This window comes from Clupea harengus, chromosome 1 (assembly GCF_900700415.2).
Source record: "Clupea harengus chromosome 1, Ch_v2.0.2, whole genome shotgun sequence".
Taxonomy (NCBI): Eukaryota; Metazoa; Chordata; class Actinopteri; order Clupeiformes; family Clupeidae; genus Clupea; species Clupea harengus.
The window spans coordinates 24,143,465-24,166,302 of NC_045152.1; the positions used below are offsets into that span (position 1 = coordinate 24,143,465).

General features: G+C 47.4%; 1 protein-coding gene across 4 annotated transcripts; it reads right to left on the reverse strand.

Annotated features, from left to right (window-relative positions):
• Window positions 1-273: 273 nt before the first annotated feature.
• setd1a (SET domain containing 1A, histone lysine methyltransferase) lies at window positions 274-22,218 on the reverse strand. Of its 4 annotated transcripts, none has more exons than XM_012825823.3 (21): window positions 22,138-22,218; window positions 20,359-20,503; window positions 20,140-20,238; window positions 19,553-19,823; window positions 19,222-19,358; window positions 18,282-18,544; window positions 16,255-18,112; window positions 15,053-16,021; window positions 14,363-14,542; window positions 13,978-14,065; window positions 13,680-13,849; window positions 12,931-12,970; window positions 12,470-12,662; window positions 12,270-12,325; window positions 10,761-12,142; window positions 9,419-9,851; window positions 8,336-8,508; window positions 7,897-8,007; window positions 4,002-4,121; window positions 3,538-3,675; window positions 274-2,704 (listed from the first exon to the last, which is right to left on the reverse strand). In XM_012825823.3, the coding sequence occupies exons 2-21, from the start codon at window positions 20,494-20,496 to the stop codon at window positions 2,531-2,533; spliced, it is 6,993 nt and encodes a 2,330-aa protein (XP_012681277.2). In that variant the 5' UTR covers window positions 20,497-20,503; window positions 22,138-22,218; the 3' UTR covers window positions 274-2,530. The 4 variants fall into 4 exon arrangements, with proteins under 4 accessions (XP_012681277.2, XP_031428497.1, XP_031428513.1 ...); XM_031572637.2 differs by having other exon boundaries at window positions 21,868-22,190; XM_031572653.2 differs by having other exon boundaries at window positions 10,761-12,139; window positions 20,359-22,190.
• Between the last annotated feature and the right edge of the window lie 620 nt (window positions 22,219-22,838).

Consider the following 22,838-nt stretch of genomic DNA (forward strand, 5'->3'; position numbering starts at 1 on the left):
ACACTAGTCGTCCCCACCCATTCCCTTCTGCTCCACGGGGGACCAAATTCTCCCGTGGTTGTCTCCAGAAATAAAAAGGTAAAGAAAGGAAGAATAAAATAAAAAGGTCCTAAAAGTTAAAGGGCCTCAAATAGTGATGACAAATGAAAAGATTCATGTGGAGGCAGTCAAGTTTTTTAAAAAATATTTTAATACACCATTAATAAAGGGTCCAACGCATTAATACAAGAGAAATATTGCAAATAATATTAAAATAATAAATCAAATTAGGAGAAAAAAAAAAAAAACAACAGAAAAACAAAAACCCCAATAAAAATAAGGTACGTGAACAGTAGGTATATACAGATTTTTTTTCTCGCTCTCTCTCAGGGAAAGTAGGGAAAAAAGGAAGGACATATTTACAAACTGGAACCTGTGTGTTTCTACGAGAAACAAACACTTCTACAATATTTACACACTTTTCGTGGACTTTATGCTTTTTTTCCTTTCACTCCAGAGGGTCAGTTTGTACTGAAAGGCTGCTGCAGTGCCTACAAATATTTTACAGGGTTCCCTCTTGCCAAAGCAACTGAGTGCTAATGGGACCATGTGACAGAATAATAAAAAACTAAAACATAAAATTTAAACATTTAAAGTCAATGACAGTCGACCAACTTCAGACACACTTAGTGACATGGCCGGAGCCCAGAGATTCCATCAGGTATGGACAGACCGTCTGTCCATACCTCCTGCCTGAATGACCAGTCAGGTCAAGTTGGGTCGGATTTGGTGAGCACAAAATTCTATACAACCAGTCCCCTGACTTTAGGGAAATTTCTTTAAAATGTCATTCTTATCCACAAAACCTCACCTCTCCTGTAATGAAAAACAGGTTCTCTCTGGCACACATTCTCTGAAACACACCCACACACATAAACACACACACTTAAAATCAGGGATAAAAGGTAAAATGGAGAGGAGGGTCCAGCTTGGTCCATTAAAAGGGATTATTTGATTTTTTTTGTCTTCTAGTAACTGGTCACCAATGTTTTAAAAAGGCCATATAATGATTATCTCTGTTGACAGGGCTACCAATCTGGTAAAATAAACATGTTTAAAAGAAAAAAGTAAAATTAAATCTACTGCACTTGTCATCTCACTGTCCTGTATATCAGCATTGAAAGGGAAAGCAGATGTTTGTTTTGCACTTTGTTGGTTCCTGCACAAAACAACAGTGGCATTTCACAAGTTGAGCAGTGAGTTGCATGGAGTGAAAACAGAAGCAGTTCTATCCATGAAAAACAAGTATGCAAAAATAAAACCAATAAAAGAGCCAACAAAATCAATATCTGCATACAGTGGCAACCTGCCAATGACGCGCACCAGCCAAAGAGGGGCACATGTTCACCTTCACTGTATTTTTCTCACAGTTCATGCCAAACTTTAAAAGCCTTGAGGAGTATAGTCATTATAATACTAATAATGCTGAAGCTTTAACTCAACTGAGAACGACGCCGCAAACTTTGTCCTGAACACGAACACACCTAGCACGTCCAAGTGCTTCCATTATTTGAGAATGCATCCTTAAAGCGGCTAACTTCGGATGAAGCTCAATATGCCTTCCAACTGGCCATGGATCACTCTGGCTACTGGCAGCTGTGCACTTGAAGGTGTAAGCACTTAAGGAAAGACAAAAATAAAATATCTGCTGACATCATGAACATTGTCCAGGCAGATAGCAACAGAGCTGCAGAACGTGTGAGCGAACTAGAGAGAGAAATATGTGGCATTATCTTTTCAGACAACACCTGGTCATGAACTCCAGACTCTGTCATACATTTAAAAAAAAAAAAGAGAGAGAAAAAAACCTCTAAAAGGGCATTAGAACATTGGGGATCTGAAAACCTTTCATTTACGCGCACACACACACACACACACGCACGCACACACGCACACACACACGCACACACGCACACACACCGCTCATCCAATACTGCAGCAAGAGAAAATTCCAGAACCTGGAATTCAGATGAAATTTGAGTTGAACAGACGGCTCCTGGTTCACTGCCCAGTCTTCGGGAGAACACCACAGTGCCGAGACATTCTCAAAGAGTCCTTCTGTGTGTTGTGTTGCTCACACACACACAGACACACGTCACCTGTGAGTTGAGTGGGTGACTGCGCGTGTTTACAAGTTCTGCTGCTAATGAGAAAGCAGCACACTAGAAGAGTCCATGAGGTTGGTAGGCATGTGGGTTTGCCTTGGAGAAGGGCAACTACACTAAACATTTGGAGAAAGCCAGTCGGCACAGAGTTCAATCAGCTGCTGGGTAGCGTGTAGTCAATGAATATGAGAAGCAGTGTTCTTTTTTCTTTCTTTCTTCTTTTTTTTGTGGGAAGGTGAGGGGGAAGGGGGTGTCAATATGGGGTAGGGTAGGATCTGAATGCTGCGAGGCAGTGCTAACCAGGCAGGGGGGATAGGTGTGTGTGTGTGTGTGTGTGTGTGTGTGTGTGTGTGAGAGCACTGGGGTCCGTCTAGCCATGCGGCCTCTCAGTTCAGAGTTCCGCGGCAGTTTTCCGTACCACACAGGCAGGGGATCTTGTTCTCCTCGATAGGGAACTTGTAGTCGTAGGTGATCTCCTCGTTGACGCCGATGGGCTGCTTGGAGTAGATCACGATCTTCTTCTGGGACTCAATGGTGATCACCTTCGCGTAACAGTTGGGCTGTTAGAGAGGGAACGGAAAAGAAGAGTGAGTGAGTGAGTGAACCACACGTAAGGGATGATGTTAAGTCCGTTGGTCATTATCGAAAAATAAATCCCGCGGGACGAACTTGTATCGTCTTGAAGGGATTTATTTTCCGATAAGGAGCAGCAGACTACACATTATCCCACTTATTATTCGGTTACTTGCCAAAACCATACAAGACATTCCTCCAAAATATCTCTTTTTAAGTGATTTTGTTGCTGTTATGTGGCTTCCGCTGAGAATTCTTTTTTTCCTCACGCAAGTACAAATTTAAAGTTTCAGATGTTGCATAGCATAGCGTGTTGCTTGCTGATGTCAAGTTACAATGAATTTCCGTTGGGGGGGCCCATTCAAATCAATGGAATATTCAGCAGCATTCTGAAGAGCCGTATAACGAAGAGCAATAAAGAACAGGCCATAAAACACTCCTGGACGGCTGTATGCCTTTCCACCAATGAGGGAACTCTGACCCCGAGACAATCTGATCAGACAGCAGATCTCCTGTCCTTGGACTTGCATGCATGACCATGACCTCCCAGCCATGACGTCACATTAGGACACATTAGACTTACCTTGACACATAAGAAGCATGTGTTCCAAGACTGACCATGTAACTCAAGACTAACTGTAAGATAAAGCTGTGATGGGCAGCTAGACAAGGACAAGTTTGGGAAATTTGTGGACTGAAAACTCTGTGTCTGACAGTAATGATGAGTTTGTGTGAGGGGGATTGGTTATATTGTGTGTGTGTGTGTGTGTGTGTGTGTGTGTGTGTGTGTGTGTGTGTGTGTTGCACATGGGACACTCACCGTGCAGCAGTGGTTGATAAAGCGAGCCAAGTTTCCAACCTTGGTGGCGTCTATGATGGTGTCGTGGTCAACTCTGAATAGATAGCTACTGCCAATGCCCTCTTGAGCGTAGCGCTTCTCGCGGTTGTCAGCCACCATCTGCAAAGAAAGCTACATGGTCAACACACACACTCCTATGCTAACTTTAAACAGCACGGCCTATTGCTTCACCTCCACATCAAAACAACAGTGTTTGCTAGCTAGGCAGCCAGAGCTCAAACTGAAGACCACAAAGTTTTGAACAATAACAGGCCCAGGACCTAAAATAGCTCTTTATTCCCTTTAGGAGCATTCAGGTCTGACTCATTGGTACATGTCTCATGGTGTTGGCATTCCTTTCACAAGAAGGAAGACCTGACTAACTGGGTCCTTGATATGATACTTCTTCGAGTACGAATCAAGTTTTTGTTTCCGATGAATGTTACCTGTCTGATGTTCTGGCCAACATATTCTATGACCATCTCGTCCGCTGCAATGGGCTCCATGGCAAACAGACCCCATTCGTGGATACGGCTGCGTCCAAAACGTAACTTCTTCTTCCGGAACTGAAAGACACACACAATGAAACACAGACACTCTTTTAAAAACAGGTAAAAAAAACATGTTTTATTACAGTTCCAAGGATAACTAGATAGCTGTATGACTTTAGGATTGGCGGAGGTTTTAAATCTGATATCCATTCTTGCATATCCATTCATCGCAGAGGTCTTATCTTTGTGACATTTGGCTGACATCCACTACATGCCTCACAGGGCACAGTAGATCTCAGCAGGAATGAATTTAAGGTAAAACAGAGCATACAGCCCTCACCCTTAAATTCAATTAGCATTTTCTGCAGAGCTGAAAGCCGAGTGCCAGTTTTGATAGATTACTCAAACTTGAAGGGGGGAGCTGAAAGACCATGGCGCCAGTAAAATAGTGTCACAACAGTGGCCACCCACGCTGAACCCAAAGTTGACGCTGTGCTTCTTTAGAGTTTCTTTAGAAGCTTGCTGATTGTGACCGACCTCTTGCTGCAATGACGCAAGATTTCATGACTGATCCTCCTGGCCACGTACTCCAAGGGCCCTCAATGTGGTTGATGTGTGGATGTAAGGGCCCTCGATGTGGGTGATGTGTGGATGTAATTAGGTTGCTTTCTGAGCTAGAGCTTTGGGTGCGGACTGCAGTGGAACTGTTTCTTTAGTTGATATGAAAGTGGTTTTCAAAACTTCGCATTGCATACCAAGGGAACGTCTCCGAGTCCTCCAGAAAATGTGTGGGGTACGGTTCACCTGAACTCCAGTGCAGTTTGTTTTTGGTATGAAAGCTATCTGATCGAAAAATAGGAAGTATGATGTCAAGAGTATTTGTCGGGGGAAGTGCATGTGTTTATACTTGGATACATTATTTACATAAGGAATACTTGCTCAGAAAACCATACTCCTCCTATGCTTGTATGAACAGCGTCACTCCCCTTGAACAGAATTCCAATGCAAGTCCTAAACCACCTACGTTTTTTGAAAGATTTATATAGGAGCAAATCACACACTCAAGTTTGTCTGTTTACACCAGGATCTAATCAACAGCTCAGTTAGTCCTTGTAATTAAGAAAGGCTGATGGTCAAAAACATACAATTCTCTTATTTCCCCTCAATTTCTTGAATTCACAAATCATAGCAGTGTATTTAGCTCTAGACCTAGATCTTTAAAACAATAAACAATAAAAAGGCACACTAACAGACAGACATGACTGACTAATTAATTACCCATTTAGATGTCAGAAATGATAGCCAACTTGTTTTGCCTAGCCATCTACTGCTCACTTTGGCTACTAGGACAAAAGTCACTGGAGAGAAGCTCATCTTTTACGTGTAGTCGAATTACACATCATCTTGTGATAAGCAAGTTTCCCTGAATAATTCACCTCTCGTGACTGCCTGAACTTTGGCACGTCAAGTGATGTGCGTCATCAGCTGTATTTTCAACAGCTCTTCTATTTTTGTAGGGGATGCTCCCATAAATACACATATATCAGAGAAAGGCAGTTCCTCATTTCTACTGCAGTTTGTGACATCTCTGTTCACTCAAGAGAAAACTGAATGTTAGAGAGCTGAAATAAAGGACCTGGAGGAGTATCTTCAATGGATACATAATGATAATCAGAGGCATGTGAAACTCATGCTACTGGCAGACACTTCTCCAGTTGGAGAGATGGGTTAACCAATGGACAATGGCCCGTCCCGGTGGAGAGAGGTGCAAGAGGTTGTGTTTTGTGCAAGGGCTGCATCGTCTCCTGGCCCAAATGGGGTACCTTATCGTGTCTATAAAGGAGCACACACTGCTTTAAAGTATGTATGGATAAGCTATAAGCTTACGGTGACTGTATGGAAAAAAGGATCAATTCCAAAGATGTGGCATCGGGCAGGTGGTATTTTTTTTCCGAAGGAGAGGAATGCCATGACCATAGGCCAATTTCAATTTATCAGGAAGGAAAGAAAGATCTTCTTTAGTGTGGTGGCATGGAGGCTGCTTTCCTATTTGAAGGTTGATAGCTTGATAGATATTTCTGTGCGGAAAGCAGGAATCCCAGGATTTCCCAGATGTATGGAACGTAGTAGCATGATTTGGCATCAATTTCAGGCAGCAACGATAGAAGGCAGAGACCTCGGTATGGTATTTTTGGATCTCGCTAATGCCTATGGATCGGTGCTAGATGCACCATTTTAGCGTTGGCATTCACCACAACAATGGAGATAATTCTAAGGGCATCTAAATGGGTTGTTGGTGATGAGAAGCTGCAGGAAGACACCCAGTTTTCTCTCATCCAAGCTTATATGGGCGACATGATGACGCTTACAACAACTGCTTCGTGTACCTGTCAGCCGTTAGACCACTAGAATGAGTGAAACCTTGTAAATGTAGAAGTGTTTCTATCAGTAAGGGAAAACTGGTGGAAGAGTTTTTATATTGATAGTGAGGCGATTCCTTCTATGGAAGAGAAACCGGTGAAGACTTAAGGGAAGAGGTACAATTCCACTTTAAATGACCAAGGAAAGGTTGAAGAGCTTAGATAATGAATTATTAAGGCGGTCAATACCATTGGTAAGACTTCCTTGCCTGGTAAATTGAAATTGTGATGCTTGCAATTTGGGGTTTTGACATACGTAAGGTGGCCTTTTGGCTGTTTATAAAGTTGCTATTTCAGAGGTGGAGAAATCTGAGAGAATTATGAATAAGGCAGCTAGGAAATGGCTTGGGGTGCTGCGTTGTCTAAGTACTGTAGCATTGTATGGAAAACGAAATTTGCATTTACTAATGACAAGCTTGGTGGAGGAGTTCAAAAGTGCCAAGACCAGCCGGGAGATACTTTATCTCCGTCTAAGCATCTAGCAGTCAAGAACACTGCTAGTGGAATCCACGAGAAGCAGTTCAACATGCACAAGGCGCATTACCGCATCGGGATGTTATTGGGCAGGTACAGAGTGGAAGAGCAGGGCAAGTGGCATAATGCTGAGAAGATCAGTTGGAGAAAATTGTGGTTAAATTAATTGTTGGAGCCACTTATGAGGTCTTCCCAACTCCGTGGGACCTCAGACCGTGGTAGGGCAAAGACTGAAGCTACAAGTTGTGTCTGATTGTTGGCTCATTGAAATATACTCTGTCTGGTTTTAAACTCGCTTGACCCAGGCAGCAAAAGAGCAAAGAGCACAAGAGGCAGTAAAGGACACCAGGCACGTAACCAGGCAAATAGTACTGGCCAATGGGACAAAGTAGAGGATAGGAAACTGTATTAAGTGAAGAAGTGAAGTCTTGCGCAAGATTTGGGTGCCTAAGGTGACCAGGGTTCATACATATCCAATTTAATTTCCTTACCCTAACCGTGTTCATATCCCATTTCATTCTCTTACCCTAATCCAGCTTCATAATCTTGGGGGGCTCTCCCAATCCCAACCCCTTCCCTTACCCTAACCTGGGTTTGTATCCAATTCCTACCCATTCCATTCCAAGTATTGGAATGATGGTTGTAGTGCTCAAATAATGGTTATATAGCCTGCAGTGGCTGCCTCTTGAGTCTCTGCTGTATCAGTGTGTTTCCACCTTAAGGAGAAAATGGAGCAAGTGACTCATGTGTCTGGAATTAGACTTGTCTTCTAGTGAATTATATTGGGCAAGCCACACAATAGGAGCTCACAATAGGAGCTTGGTGGCTCAGTCTGTGCGTAACTGTTTGGAGTCCTTGTTTGAGATGGTGGGTTGATGTGGATATGTATGACTAAGGAGTACGTATGTAGTATATGTATGGGTGTGCATCAGTGTGAGTTTCAGAGTATCACCTACTTTGAGCTGATTGAGCTTAAGGAGATCAGAATCCATGACTGCTGGTGTGCCGATGGCACTCAGGAGACGTCGCTGCTCTGAGCGCCTCTCGGAGAGCAGCCGGTTCGAACCCTGAAACCATAAAAATAGCCGATGGGTAAACAAAGCCATGGGAAAGGCTGCATCATTCTTTCTTTTATTAAATCAGTTTAGATTCAAATGTATTGTTGTTGAGTAAAGTACAGGTACAAAGAAATACAGTTTAACAGCGAAGCAAAAGTGCAGCACTCAACATAAGGGGCTGCCAGGCTGTAGTTGGCAACCACCACCCACCCACCCACCCACCCACCAATCAATCAATCAATCAATCAATCAATCAATCAAAATAGAAGCTACTAATAAAAGAAAAGAAAGAGGGAGACGGTGGAGCCATAGAGAGAGAAAGCAGATTCAGGCTTACCGTGACATCATAGTCCTCCAGAGCGGACTCGGGCAGGTCCAGGTCCAGGTAGACGTCCTTCTCTTTGCGGCTGATAGCGTAGTAGCCCTCGCTGCGGGCACAGCCGGTCAGGTGCTCCCTCAGCTGCCCGTCCACACTCTTCTTCTTGCGCCGTGGGCTCGGGAGGTTGGTAAGTGCACGGCCAAACGTTAAGGCGTCAAAATGACTCAGTGGGGTCAAGTTTTATCATGAAAAGTAAACACTGACTGCAAATGCAGAGGGCAAAAGATGCCAAAAGCAAAGCATCTGTTTAGGGTGTGGTGACATTTCACAAGAATCATGACTAGCATATTTGTGGGTAAAATGTAACGGCATTACGTTCTGAACATTTCCTAGAAAAGTTGTTTTAGTGCGGAACGCCCAGAGAACACCCGGAGCAGTGGCCAAGGCGCATCTTAAGGCGTTTATTTCTCGAGGGCTTTTTCTCATTTGTACATGCTCTTTGCTGTCTTCTACATGGTTTCCCCTCTCCTTTCCTCACAAGTTAATATCTTTGAGTGTGTGTGTCTGTGTATGTGTGAGTACACAAGGAAAGACGTAGATATAAACACATTTAAAAAAACAAGCTAAAATACAAGCATGCTACCCTCCCTTACAGTTATCAGACCCCTGTGCTACACATTTACCCCCCCCCCCCCCCTTGAGTCATGCACGCTTCATCTGCAGCCATGTCCTTGCTTTTCTGTTTTAAGATTTATGCAATTTCCTTCACTCTTATTTTTTCCTTGAACCAATTCTCAAAGCAAAATCTGCTATGGCCCAATATCACTGTCAGATCAGAAAGCTCATAACTAATCATTTGACAAACTGCCTCGCTTTCCTGTTGCTCAGAGATACTAGTTCAAACTAGTTCCTCACAACTACATAGCTGCTCTTCTGTTCACAAACTCACAAACGTGCTGCTCTGAATATTCATCTATAAACACACTGCATTTGGCCGACCGCATTTCGTGTCATGAGGAAGCGTGACAGCTGTGTAACCTTGTTTCTCACCCACTCCCATAGAGCCCTTTACTTCCTGTGTTTCTGAGTGAGCAAGGATATCAGTGTGGGGGACCCAGTGGGTGTCGTTGAGCCAGTCAGAACTCTGGTCGTTCAGGATCAGCTTCTCGTACGTGCTCCTCAGCAGCCGCATGTCCTCGCCGTCCAGTCCCGAGTTCCAAATGTCGTACAGGATGGTCATCTGCTCGAACTCGCTGCGCTGGTCGAAGGTGCGCAGCTCCAGTGGCAGCAGCGGCAGCAAAGGGTCGTGCGGTGCATGTAGATGGTGCTGCTGCTGCGGTTGCTTGGGTCGTCGCTGGGACGACGGGGTCAGGCCCGCGTCCTGCAAGAAGAGCCGCTCGCTCTTGCGCAGCTCCTCGGGCTGGCCGTCGGCGAAGCGGCCGCATAGCTCGTTGTCTGAGTTGGACAGGTCGGAGTCCGAGAGCTCGCCCGACTCCAGCTGTTCCACGTCCACATCCTCTTCTGGCTCCACATCCTGAGGGAGAGAGGGAAGAGACGGAAGGAATGGAAAAATAAGCGATGCGGTTAATTATTATATTATATTGCTCACAAGCCACTTCTGAATGCTCTCCTGCAATTCTGTTTTGTTAAAACATTTATTAAGAAGCACACATATGACCCCCCACATGTAGCCCATCCATTTCACTGGCCTAGCTACAAGAACAAACGCACAGGGTCCACATGGTCTAGAAGAGCACTGCAAACAATGCTAGGAAAATCGCTTTTAAAGGTTATTTTCTTTAGTTTGGCTTTTTTCCCACCAAACATATACAGAAACTACTGCGTTTATTGCTCTTATTGTTTATGGTTCTCTGAAAAATTCCCAAACCTCATTTCCTCCTGTTGACATGAACAGCAATGGACCTTTTCCAGTAAATGACAGATAACCATTCTTTGCATATTTGAATGAACAGGGAGAACAAGGAGAATGTATTTTAAAAAACAATAAAAAATGATTTAATGACTTTTGGGCCCGATTCTGCCAAAACAATAACAGTTTTGACTTAGTGACACTGGTGAACCACTGATGTGTGTTCTGACGTGTTTGCCCACTGTGGCAAGAGATTAATTACTATCGGAAACGATAAACAAAAGCAAAACTAACACAGCCTCAAAAGCCACTGGATTCAGTTATCGCAAATCTGGGGGTTCTTTATTTTGGAGAAGGAATTGGGTAATGGTTCCTCGTTTTGGTTTCATAACCTGACGTGCAGGACGAGGCATCCTTTTACGTCTTGCTTTGAAACCCATGTTAAGTAAGAATAAATACTCATCAGAGGGTTGTGCCACCTCACAGTTTCCCGCTGCTAATGCTGCTTGCAATCCACAAGGGGCCCGCAAGCACTGTGAAAAGGACAAACATGCAACACACCAGATGACATACCTCCAGCTTCCTCTTTTTCTGCTTTTTGGTTTCCTTTTCCTTCTGCTTCTTGGGTAGCACCAGTTCCAGGTCCTCAGAGTCTTTTCTCCTCCTCTTCTTGGTCTTTCCTGGTAAGACCGCTTCCAGCTCCGCCTCCCGTGCTGCGCTGAAGCCTCTGCGTTTGGCCCCTGGTCCCGGCGGGGCGAGTCTCGTCGCCTTTGCCTGCGTCTCAGTCACATCTCCGGCCTCGCATAGCAGCCCCAGGGGACCGTAGAGGTCGGTCATGGTGGCATCCCCGATGACCTCCTCTGGGGCCTCCAGCACGCCCGAGATGGCATGGTGGTTGAGGTCGGAGGGCAGGAGCATGGCTGGCTCCTGCTTGGCGGAGGAGCCCTTTCTCTGAGATGCAGGGGCAGGTGAGGGGAGGGGAGCTGGGGATCTGAAGTAGTTGTGCTCGGTGAGAACCAGTAGGCCCTCGGGGTGCATTGCTGACGGGGCAAGGGTCCGCCGGGGGGAGAAGAGGAAGTCGTCGTCCTCCTCTAGCTTGTGCTCCTCTGCCTCGTCGGACGTCTCGGTCTCCTCAGAGTCGGCCGCGCCAGCGTCGCCGGGCTCCAGGGTGAAGGCCACGTCGGCCAACACGGAGAGGTCGGGCGTGGAGGCAGAGGCCGAGGCCAGCTGCAGCAGGCTGGAGGCCCCCAGCTGCTCCCTGAGTCTCAGCCTCTGCTCCCGGTCTTCCTCGTCCTCCTCTTCCTCTGGAAGCGTCGGGTGAGCGGGCGAGGGGGCAGAGAAGCTGGAGGTGCGGGGTCGGCCACGGGCACGACCCTTGTGGGCAGGGCTGGGAGGCGCAGGGTCCTCGTAGGCCAGCCGCACCATGGAAGCGTGGTCCAGCGGAAGGTTCTGCACGGTGCGACACACTGGGGCGGGTCTGGGGGTGTCTTTGGCCCCACCGCGACGCTGCTTGGCGGGGGGCTGGGAGGGTATGGCTGGGCCTTTTTTGAGCTCTTCAGGCCGCAGCGCACGCACCGGAGGTGGCACGGTGAGCACCGCAGCAGGGCCGGGGGAGGGGGACAGAGCATTACCCTCGCCTGGGCGCGAGGCGAAGGGTAGGAGCATGGGGGTTTTGTTCGTAGAGGATGCAGGGAGTGTGGCGGCGGTGGTAGTGGGAGAGGACTCGGGGAGTTGTGCTTTGACTGGGAAGAGTGGAGCTGACTGGGAGGCAGCAGCAGAGGGGGACGGGGAAAGTGGGGATCTGAACCCGGCTTCTTCCGTGGAGAAAGAGACAGTCTTTCGGCGCTTCTTGAGTGGGGGAAGGAGAAGAACTGGGGAAGACGGTCGAGGAGGAGGCATTGGAGGAGATGGAGGACGCTGGTCTTTTGGTAAAGGAGTGCCTTCTGCGGTCCCTTCTTAATGAGAGAGAAAGAGAGAAAGAGAGAGAGAGATAACAGTTAGAACATGCCTGTATGATTCTTTATCATATTAAATCTAGTCACATGATGAACACAACCTCCTGACGGACTTCACATGACTAACCTGATTTAATCTCTGAGCCAGCAGCTGCAGCTGATTGGTTGACAAGTGCTCGGTCACTAAGAAATGAAAACAAGTATGATGTTAATCCGTAATAATGTTCGGGAACAATACACACCATGACACATAGTTTTCCAGCTCAAGTTCCTTTTCCTTACTGAGACACAGAACATGTTCAGTGAGCACCTATATACCAGCAGTACCTCTCATTCTCCTTCTCCGAGTCCAGTGCCATGCTGTCCATGGTAGACTCATCCATGGTGTCCAGACTCAGCCTCTCCCCCTCTTCTTCCTCCTCATCTTCTGATGAGGATGACGAGGATAGGGATGAGGAAGAGGAACTTTCCGAGGAGGAAGAGAGGCTTTCGTCGTCGCTGTCTGCACTGACTGCTTCATCTAGGAGAAAGACAGGTGACAGAGAGGAGACGCACGTGTTAGCCACTGACACAAGGAATTTGGCGAGAAATTCCAATAATCCCCTCACATAAATATTCCCAGAGAATTCATAACATATTGTGAGGTGAACGCAAAATAGTAGCACAAAACAAATGCAACACAATATCAGAAAAATAATGAAATAGGGCCAAAGGAAAATATGAAGGGGCCAAGATGAATGATTCAAAGTGCTTTGGAAATGGAACATATCACTGGGATTGGGTCTAACCTTCTGACTCATCTTCTTTATCGCTGTCTTCCTCATCCTCCTGCAAAACAGTGAAACATCAGAACAGGGGTTACAAAATCTATTAGAACTGGCAGTAGACAGTTCGTTGCCTATAACTCTGCCAGCATTGTTCTGCTCATTAAAAACAAACTTATCTTGACTTGAAGTTATCAACCTCTAACATTACCAGATTGAACAGTAAACTGATATTAAAAACATGTAGGCAATAAGCCCAAGCTTCCAGAAATCTAAATTTCCCTGGCCGATGTTACAATCAGAGAATAGAAAAAAAAAAAATCACACGAAATGAAATGCTGCCATCTAGCTTCAGGAATACAGCTACGAAAATAGATGTGCTGCAGATTGAAGACTGTTAGTGGTATCTTGTTCATACAGAAATGTTTTGCATGGATTCCTTGGATTATTCAGTGAACCATTATCATAAAGACAACAGATGATTTTCAAAGTTTACAAGTTTTGAATGAGATTTGCCAAAATCTTTCCAAACCTTAATCTTAAGTCATGAAAATAAGACACTTATGAAAGAACTTTCCTGTAGCCCTGTAATTAACTGTGGGATTTTAAAGTGGGAATTGCATGAAAAAAAAAGATAATGTTTATACTGTTGGAGTACTTGCCTAAAGTAATGGGAATTCTACTGCTTCCACCACTTAAGGAACTGATAACCACCTCATCATATTCCCCCATCCTACCGCTGTGCACTTAGACACAGTGAAATACGTGCAGACCTTGTCAGAGGAGGAGCCCTCGGACGTCTCCTCTCCTTCGCTGTCCAGGTCAAAGCCCTTCCTGCTCTTCGTCCTCTTCTTCTCCCTTCTGCTGCCGCCCCGCTCTGAGCCACGACTATCTCCATCAGCTCGGCCACCGGCACCGTCGGCAACTTTGCCCTGGTAAGAGTCTGGAGGAGGAGACCAGAGGAAGGGAATGTGTGATTAGGGGGGCTCAGAACAGGAGCAAACACTGCATCTTTTATTAAGATGTAATAGGACAACCCATGATTCCAATGTTTTGAACCTAAGAGCCTACCTTCATCTTCCTCATCGGGAGGTGTGGAGGGTCTTTTTATCTTCATCTCTCCGCCATCACCAAGTTCCTGCGGTTCTTTCCTTTTTACCTGAAAAAACAATCAAACATACGTGCGTACACACGTAGTGTCACTTTCTGTGCAAATTAATGGGAAAAAATTATTACAGCCTCTTTACAAAGCAATCGGTTAGGCCACAAAAAATCATAATGTCAGGGAACAATCCCACCACTTCATGAGTGTTTTTCAGAGTGTTAAAGCAGGGTTGTCATGAGTGTTTGTCAGAGTGTTAAAGCAGGGTTGTCATGAGTGTTTTTCAGAGTGTTAAAGCATGGTTGTCATGAGTGTTTGTCAGAGTGTTAAAGCATGGTTGTAATTGATCCGTACCTTGAAAGAAGGTAGTCGTAGCGCCCCCCGCAGGGAGAAGCCCTCCATGCCGCCACTCTTGGCCCAGTCCACCAGGGACATAAGGGGCTCCCGTGGCCTGCTGCTGACCTTCTCCTTCTCCTTCTCCTCTTTCTTCTCCTCCTCCCGCACAGTCACGCCTCGCATAGGAGTCTGGAAGGGCTGAGAGTGTGCAGACACAGACACGGTCACAGATGGAGGTTAAACCAGAGCAGCATCATCTGCAGATGGTACCACCACTACGGCAGACACACCCCCGTTGTGAGGCAGGGGATGAGCACATTGTCATCACACTGGCTTTTTTCTGCCCTTACCAGCCACTATTTACCAGTCCCCTCTCTCTCTCTCTCTCTCTCTCTCTCTCTCTCTCTCTCTCTCTCTCTCTCTCTCTCTCTCTCTCTCTCTCTCTCTCTCTCTCTCTCTCTCTCTCTCTCTCTATATATATATATATATAGCCAGCTATATTGGTCAAGTGCATTCCAAAATACAGAGTTGAAAACATGCTTAACAACCACCTATGGAAAAATGAATTGTGCACTAAGAGTATGACCACATAAAAACGTGACATTGAACATTGAAGCATGACATTCACATTTGTGTTAAATTTCATAATCCACACATAACTAGTAGTAGGTTCAACAGCCTATGCTTCTGGTCAGCAGCTGCTCTCACCTTGGCCTTCCTCTCCTTGCGCTCCCACCACTCGTCGAAGGTGCCAAAAGCGATGTTCTCCACCATCTTGCGCTTGAGGTCCCTCTGCATGATGTTTTTCATCTCCTGGATGAGCGCGGCCATGACCAGCTGCACCGTGGCCTCGTGCGGGGTCTGGCCCAGCATGGACACCTGAGGGTCTGTCTCCGCCCCGTACTGCTCCCCCTCCGCCCCGCTCAGAGTCCCAAAAGGCGGGGGTGGATAGTGCGAGGGGTAGTGCTGGGGAAGGACGTGCGGGGGCCAGGCCGAGTGTGGGGGTGGCAGGGTGTGATGGTGGGGAGGCGGCAGCTGGCCCGTGTGGGGGTCTGGGTAAGCGTAGGGCATGTGCGGGGGCATGTAGCGAAGGTCTTGGTCGTAGTGGGTGCCTGCGGCGCCCTCTTGGTCCATGTAGGGGTGGTGTTGCGGGGGCGGGGGCATTGTGTGCAGGTGGTAGGAGGCTCCCGGTGGGGGGGCCTCGCCGGGGGGAGGGGCGGCGGTGCCGTTGGAGGGGGTGTTGCGCAGCTGGTGCAGGCGGCTCAGCATCTGCGTCTGCATCTGGAAGGACATGGGGGCGCCGCCGCTGTACTGGCTCACCAGCTCCATGGAGGAGGCGTAGTCGTAGGGCATGTGGTGAGGCGGCGGGTACTCCGAGTGCAGCTCCATGTGCGACAGGGGCGGGGGGATGCCCGGGGGCGGCTGCAGGGAGAAGCCCGGAGGGGGGGGCAGGTGCGTGGTGTAGGAGTGGATGGGCGGCGGCGGCATGGTCGAGTTGAAGTGCTGGGCGGAGTCAGAGATGGGAGGGGGAGTGGAGGAGGGGTCCGACGTCTGAGGAGGCAGGGCAGACTGCGAGGAGGCCGTCGGGGATGAGGAGGAAGACAGGGCCGTGGCGATGGGGTTCTCCTCCTCCTCGTCGGAGATCTCCATGTCCTCCCCAGAAGAGTTAGGGGAGGCCTGCAGAGGAGTAAGATGGACAGAAAAAAGGGAAAGACAAATGAAGAAGAGTTGACGTGGAGGCCATTGCTTATTTTAGCCATCCCTCTAACATTACATTACATTGCGGTGTCAAAATAAAAAAAGCTGAGGAGCAATTTTTGCAGCCATATTATGACCCTGACACTGAATACCATGCCCTCTACACAAACAACTTGAGCATCCCACTCCATACACCGCTGAAGGTGGCATACCTGGGCTTGTCCATTGTAAGTGGGTGGCGTGCGTGCCCCTTTCTTCTGGCTGTCAGCAGGCTCTTCCTGCCCGTAGGAATTGGGGAGGCCACTCTGGACCTGCGCTGACTCCATGGAAGCGCTTGGAGCGGTCAATGAAGAAGGGGTTGCCACAGCGATCACCGTGGGGCTCTTCCTCCCCTCCTCTCCTTCATTAGCTCCCTGCTTGCGACCGCGGTGCCTGCGCCCGTCTCTTTCCTTCTCTCCCTTCCTCCGTGGCTCCGCTGTCTCTCCTCTCCTCCTCTGACGCTCCCTCTCTCCACCTTCCTCCCGGGATTTCCTGCTCCTACTCTCCGCCGTGCTTCCCCCTGCTCCGGGCGCTGTTGCATCTTGCTGACCTCCTGCGCCTCCTGATCCCTTCACCCTGTCCTCCCCCTCTTCTTCCTCTTCATCGGAAGCCAAAAAGGAGAACTTGGCCTTCTGCTCCTTCAGGAGCATCTCAATACGCGAGTCCAGGCTACTGCTGTGGTGCATGAACGGCAGGCTCTCATTGGTGGAGTCCGGTTCTGGGGAGGAGGAGTCTCGCTGGGGCAGGGAGGGCGAGAGGGAGGCTGAGGAGGAGATGGGCGGTAGGTGGTGGGGCAGAGAGGTAGAGGAGGGTGAGCTGGAGGAAGAGGGCACGGCGGGATGGAGCGGGGAGGAGGGTGGCGGGGAGCGGGGAGGGACGGGCGGCGTGCTGGGACGGCGTTTAGGTTTGGTCCATTGCTCCTCCCGTGCCGGGCTGTCCTGACCAAAGTCCAGCGCACCCAGTGTCTCCGCCACGGCAGCCGCGATCACCGCCGCAGGAGGCAGAGGTGGGGGAGGAGGCACCGTCGGAGGGGCTAGGGGAGTGTGGTGCGGTATACCCCGGAAGTCGCCGTCAGAGGAGCTTCCCAGGCCCCGGTCCCCGAGACGAGAGGGGGGAGGGTCCAGGCGAGAAGAACTAGGGGGTTCATGGTTGGGTGGTGGGAGATGGTCTTTAGACGCGGAGGTGGAGGAGTAGGGAGGCGACAGGCTGCTGGAGGAGCGGTGGTGCCCAGAGGAGGAGTTGCCGTAGCGCGGGTCGGAGCTGCTGGCGTAGTCGGGCCCGTCGCGCTCCCAGTCGCGCTCCCGGTCCCGGCTGTCTCGCCTCCGGCTGGCCCCGTGGTGGTTGTGGGAGTGGTGGTGGTTCCGATGCCTCTGATGGCCATGGTCCCCCGAACGCGAGCCCACGCTGTCCCGCCTGTAGCCCCGTTCCCGTTCCCGGTCCTCGCTGCCCCGCCGCTCCCCATGATGCCCGTGGTGCGAGTGGTGGGAATGATATGCGGATTTGGCTGAGGCTGAGGCGGAAGAGGAAGCAGAGGAGGTGGAGGAAGTGTTGGCCTCCTGCGGGTGCTGATAGGAGCCACGGCGGGAGCTGATACCTCCATATCGTCCACCCGAGTCTCTGTCTCGTTCCCTGTCTCGGTCCCTGTCCCTCCCCGGCCCCCTGTCTCTGTCTCTGTCCCTGTCTCGGTCCCGGTCCCGGTCCAACGTGGGTGGCTGCTCGTACTGGGGGACTTGTGAAGGTGGGGGCATGGGTGGGTGAAGTGGCATGTGATGGCCTCCAGGGTTAGCGTAAGGCGGGTAGCAGGGTGGCTCGTTAGGGCGGAAAGGACCGGACGGTGGGAAGCCAGGACGACCTCTGTGAAACATTGGTGGCTCCTGAGGGGGCATGTGGGGGTCGTCCTGGTAACGAGACCCCTTGTAGCCTCCCAGTGACGAAGAGGAGGAGACAGCTGAGGAGGAACAAGAGGACGAAGGGAGCATGTCCTGTGGTGGGAAGCCGCTTCCCATAGGAGCCCCACTGTAACCACCATGCCTGTGACAGGGAAAAAAGACAATTGGAGAGAAAAAAACTAAATGAGGACAGATTTCACCCACAGATGTTGCATGACATTGTAGCCTCAAAACTCTATGAAGCCATAAATAAATATATTTAACAGTTTAAAACCACCAAACAGAGTTTAACTTGGAAAATGTAAGAATACCTTCCAACACCAAAGCCAGAATCCTGGGAGAAAGGGGTACCAGAGCGAGGGGTGAAGGGAGTCCCCCCCTGGGAGGATGTGGAGCCTGGCGTATACGGCCCACCCAAGGAAGAGGGGGTATTGTCCAAACGCTGATCCCCAAAGCCTGTCTCCGCAGAACCCGGCGTGGTGCTACCAGGGTTGACGGGGGGTACGGGGGGCACGGGTGGGCCAGAGGGCATCGTCAACTGATCGGCTGAAAGCCGCCGTCTAATATCTGAGGACTGAAGAGGAGAGACACAAGTCAGAAAGGGGGAAATGAACACCAATTATGACCCTTTCCCCACCAGGATTTTTCACACACTAAACCAAATTAAAGGGAAACGCCTGTTTATATTTATAACACTATTTATACAATTATTTTGACTAAATTTTACTAAACATTTGGACCCAGAGGCCAGGTTAGAAAATACCTCAGGTCCCCTTTAAGTGTATAGCTGCTAAAAATTCCACTAGTCACAGACCCTTTACTGCATACTTGATCTACCAACGTAAACCTTGCGGAGGCATTATGTAGATCAGAACCAGCTTTTAGATTGGGTTTGCATCCTAAAGGTTCAAAGTGTAGTTTTGTTCTCGTGATCAGAATGTTTCTGATGGAATCATTCCGAGGAATCATTGAGCGGAGGAACAAAGAACACATTTTCTTATGCATTCTATGAATTTCAGTTCTATGTTTCACATGTTTTTTACGCATTTAACTAAATTCTTCATAGTTTTAAAAGCACAAGGGAATGCAAACCTCTCACATAGTTTTTGTAAATGTAAACAAATGTTTTCCAACATAACAATGGCTTTGCAGCTTATGCCTTCAGGGAGGACTGTGTACCCTATGCAATACAACATGCACAAGCAGCACTGAGCCTCATGCCCTCAACTTCAGACCTGATCCTGAACTCACCGTGTCTGGCTGGGCAGGGGCCGGGGCAGGGGCAGGTGGCTGAAATCTTTCTGTCAAGGCTTTCCCTCCGGTGGGTACTGTCTGTGGGGTGTATGAGCCATTTACTATCAGCTCATAGTACTTCATCCTCTGCTGGCCTGCACGCACAAGAAAGAAAATGAATGACAAGCTAAAAGTCAATTCTGAGCTGAGGCAAAAGACACTTTAACCTGAAGGAACAATCTTCATTCGGAATGACAACCAAATATGGTATAGATTGCAGACATTAAAAATGAACCAATGTTTAAATTGCCAACCTACAACAGAATATCAAAATGAAAATAAACTGCACCTTTAATGTCAAGCTGAACATGGACAATGTTGCCCATGACCGAGGTGTTGTGCAGGTGCTTGACTGTGTCCTTTGCCCCCCTAGTGCTGGTGAACAGCACCCGTGCCAGGCCTAGGTGCTTCCTGGTCTTCGGATGGAACAGGATCTCCATCTCCTCCACCTCACCAAACTTGGCACACATCTCCGCCAAAAAGGGCTCCTTGATGTTGTCATTGAGACGAGCAAAAGTCACCTCCTTAAGTGGGATGGGCCCCACATAGTACTCATCCAGCTGTGGTGCAAAGAAGAGACTGATGATGTTTCAGTGAAATGCAAAACACAAAAAAACAGGCAGGCAAGACAGAAAGGAGGACTGATTATGGCAAAGACTGCAAATGAAACAAATGATACTGAACAAAAGTGGGACACCCATGAATTGACAACTCCTTCATGTTCAAGGATCAAGTGGAAAATGACAAGACACCACATCAGAGATAGTTGTATATCAAAATGTTACAAAGATGTGACTGGAAGGAGTCATGTTTAAAAGAAGACAGCTCAGTATCGTACATAATGCATAGACAGGTGTGGGAACAGCAAATACAGACCTTAAATTTGGGCAATGGTAGTACCATATCAGTATGTCTGGACCAGATCCGGCGTGGTCGGGGGTCACGTAACTCCCCAACAGGTGGGAAACCTGAATCCTGGAGAGGGCAGTAAAATTAAGTTTATCAACTTGCAATCAATTCAATTTCTAAGACATGCAATAGTAAAGTAAATATATGCAAAAAAAATACACAATCAAACAGACTCAGACCACTTACTGGAACGCTGAACTGAATTCCATCGTATCTGTAGATTTTCTGGGCAACCCTCCTTATGGTCGGGTCCTGAAGAAGCTTGTAGCTCTTCCATTGCAGACTAAGAGCACGTTGTGAGTCTGCCTCACTATCTGGATCCATGCTATTTCTGACAAATGGGCAGAATTCACAATAAGCTGAGAACAGACACCAGTAAAGTTTCAAGAATATTAAGTTATCAAAAACAAGGGTGTCGTTGTACTTTACTCATGTTATATTCCAAGATATATATAGTGACGACTTGACATTGAATACACTGGATAAAGTTCGGTGCTGACACAAAAAAAGAGAATGTTTTACTTAATTTCAGGACCCACAAAACAACTTAGTGAGAAAATTGAAGTTAATTTCTTTTCACTTCCGATTAAGCTTAATTACAAGTTATCTTATTACGATGAAAGTTAGCCTATTGCTCAAAGAACGTCAGCACACTAAAGCATTATATTGCTCTTGCTCTTTGCATTTGACTTGGGCTGTCCAGTGAACAGCACTTGCAGCAGGTGACCTGCTTGTTACTGGTGTCATCACTTGCGAGTTGTACCTCAACAATGTTATGCTATCCGTAATAGCTAGCTATCAGTGACAGTCAGGTTGATTAGTTACTGACTGGCTTGTTAGAGTTGTTGTCATCATCATTAAGTGAACAGGGGGGCGGAACAGCAAGTGGTAAAGTTAAAAATCTAGCTAACAGCTGACTTACTAGGTCCAACGTAGAATGCTAGCTACACAGTTGTCGTGGTAACTTTGCTGGATGGCAACATTAGCTAATGAATCAAATATCCGTTACTGCTCTGCCCTAGCAAAGAAAATCACCTCACATTAGTGATGCTTGACAAGTTATTCTCAGAAACGTCACGACCTAGCATCATTTACTAAACAGCCAAGTAGTAACCAACCTCGTTAACCTTTAATATTACAGCTAACAGTTAAAACACATCTTGCACATAACTACATGTTAACAGTATCTTAACTGCATTTCAAACCAATTTAACGTTACTATTTTAAAAGGCTAACGTGGGCTAGCTAAATGGTAGCCTAAGTATGTTTTGTTCGCTATCTGCATTTACAGCTCAGGTAAATAGCAAGCGATTTAGCCAACTTATGTGACAGATACGCTGAAAGTAAACGTTAGCATGGCAACCGATTGTTTATTGAACTACGACTACGTGCTAGGAAGTCAAAGACATATGTAACTAGTTACTTGGCGAATCACTTTGCAGCCATCTACATTACCATCAAATTGCAGCTTGCTTGTTTGTTACGTTAGCTACCCCTTGCTAAGTTAGCCAAATGTTAACAACAGCTAGCTAACAATAATTTTGAAGCTAACGTTAGCCAGCTAATATTATCTAACAAGCCCTGTGAGGAAAATAGCTATGTTTGACAAACATTTACACACTGTATGATATTTGCACTGCTTCTGCATCTCTTTTTATCTCAAAACACCGCCTGCATTTCAGATTTCAAACTCACACAAACAACCCCGCTCCTTTCAAGTCGGGTGCCCGCTTCACCGAACTACCAAACCGCCGCTAGTGTAGGCCTTAACTGAACGGGAAAAACAGAAAGTCCTTTACTAAATTGCGAGTCTGATTCCGATCGAGAGGCCATGATATCCTCCTACAAAGGTGTCGCTAGAATTCCGGTGCTGTTCCGAAGCACTGGTTAAGGTCAAATTTCACTCCAAAGTAACGTTTTGCTCAAAATCAAAATAATACAGTGCGCGGCCATCGAATTACTAACCAGAAGCCTCGCCTGTTCTCTCCATCAGTCACTGAGAATAACATTCGTAATTTCCTGTGGGCACTTTCTACACTAGTCGATATACTTGGCTAATAATAACATGCGAATAAATGAGTCATAGAACGTACTAACAACTGACGAAAAATATCAGGGTAAAGTCACTGAATGTTATTGTTATGCGCATATAACAGAGTCGTACTGATAAAGGCCGTCTAAATAGAAACAGCCTACCCTCACACACCTAACAGAATGGCGAATATAGAGTTATGGTTTCATTATTAAATTTACTTACTTTTCAACAACATTTATGTTAGTGGGACGGTCGGGAATTGGCCAGGAGCAGCTTCTCCGAACATTGTAAATATATTACACATTTCGTTCGCATTAACATTAAGTCACCAATGCTTGCCGACAGGGAAGCCACTAGTTTGGCACCCAACTACTTCAACTCAGGTCTTCGCATCCTCACGTTCATCATGTTCTCATAGGAATGACTTTGGTACTGTATGGTTTACGTTTGTCTCTTGGTCAGAAAGACTCAATTAACCTAGCTTACTCTTTCACCTGTTGGGAATGATCAAGATTTCGAAGTAGAAACCCTGCAGCTCCAGCAAGGCGACACAAATCTTGGCCACAGGTCACTAAAGTTAACCTCTAGATTTTGACATCCAGGCCTACACATCTGCAAGTGTCACCTAATA

Coding starts and splice junctions, on each gene's coding strand:
- setd1a (XM_012825823.3), bottom strand. CDS start 20,496: ATGGATCCAGATAGTGAGGCAGACTCACAACGTGCTCTTAGTCTGCAA. Junction 13,850..13,977: donor TCCCGATGAGGAAGATGAAG/GTAGGCTCTTAG, acceptor CTCCTCCTCCAG/ACTCTTACCAGGGCAAAGTT. Junction 12,971..13,679: donor AGGGCTCCTCCTCTGACAAG/GTCTGCACGTAT, acceptor ACTGTTTTGCAG/GAGGATGAGGAAGACAGCGA.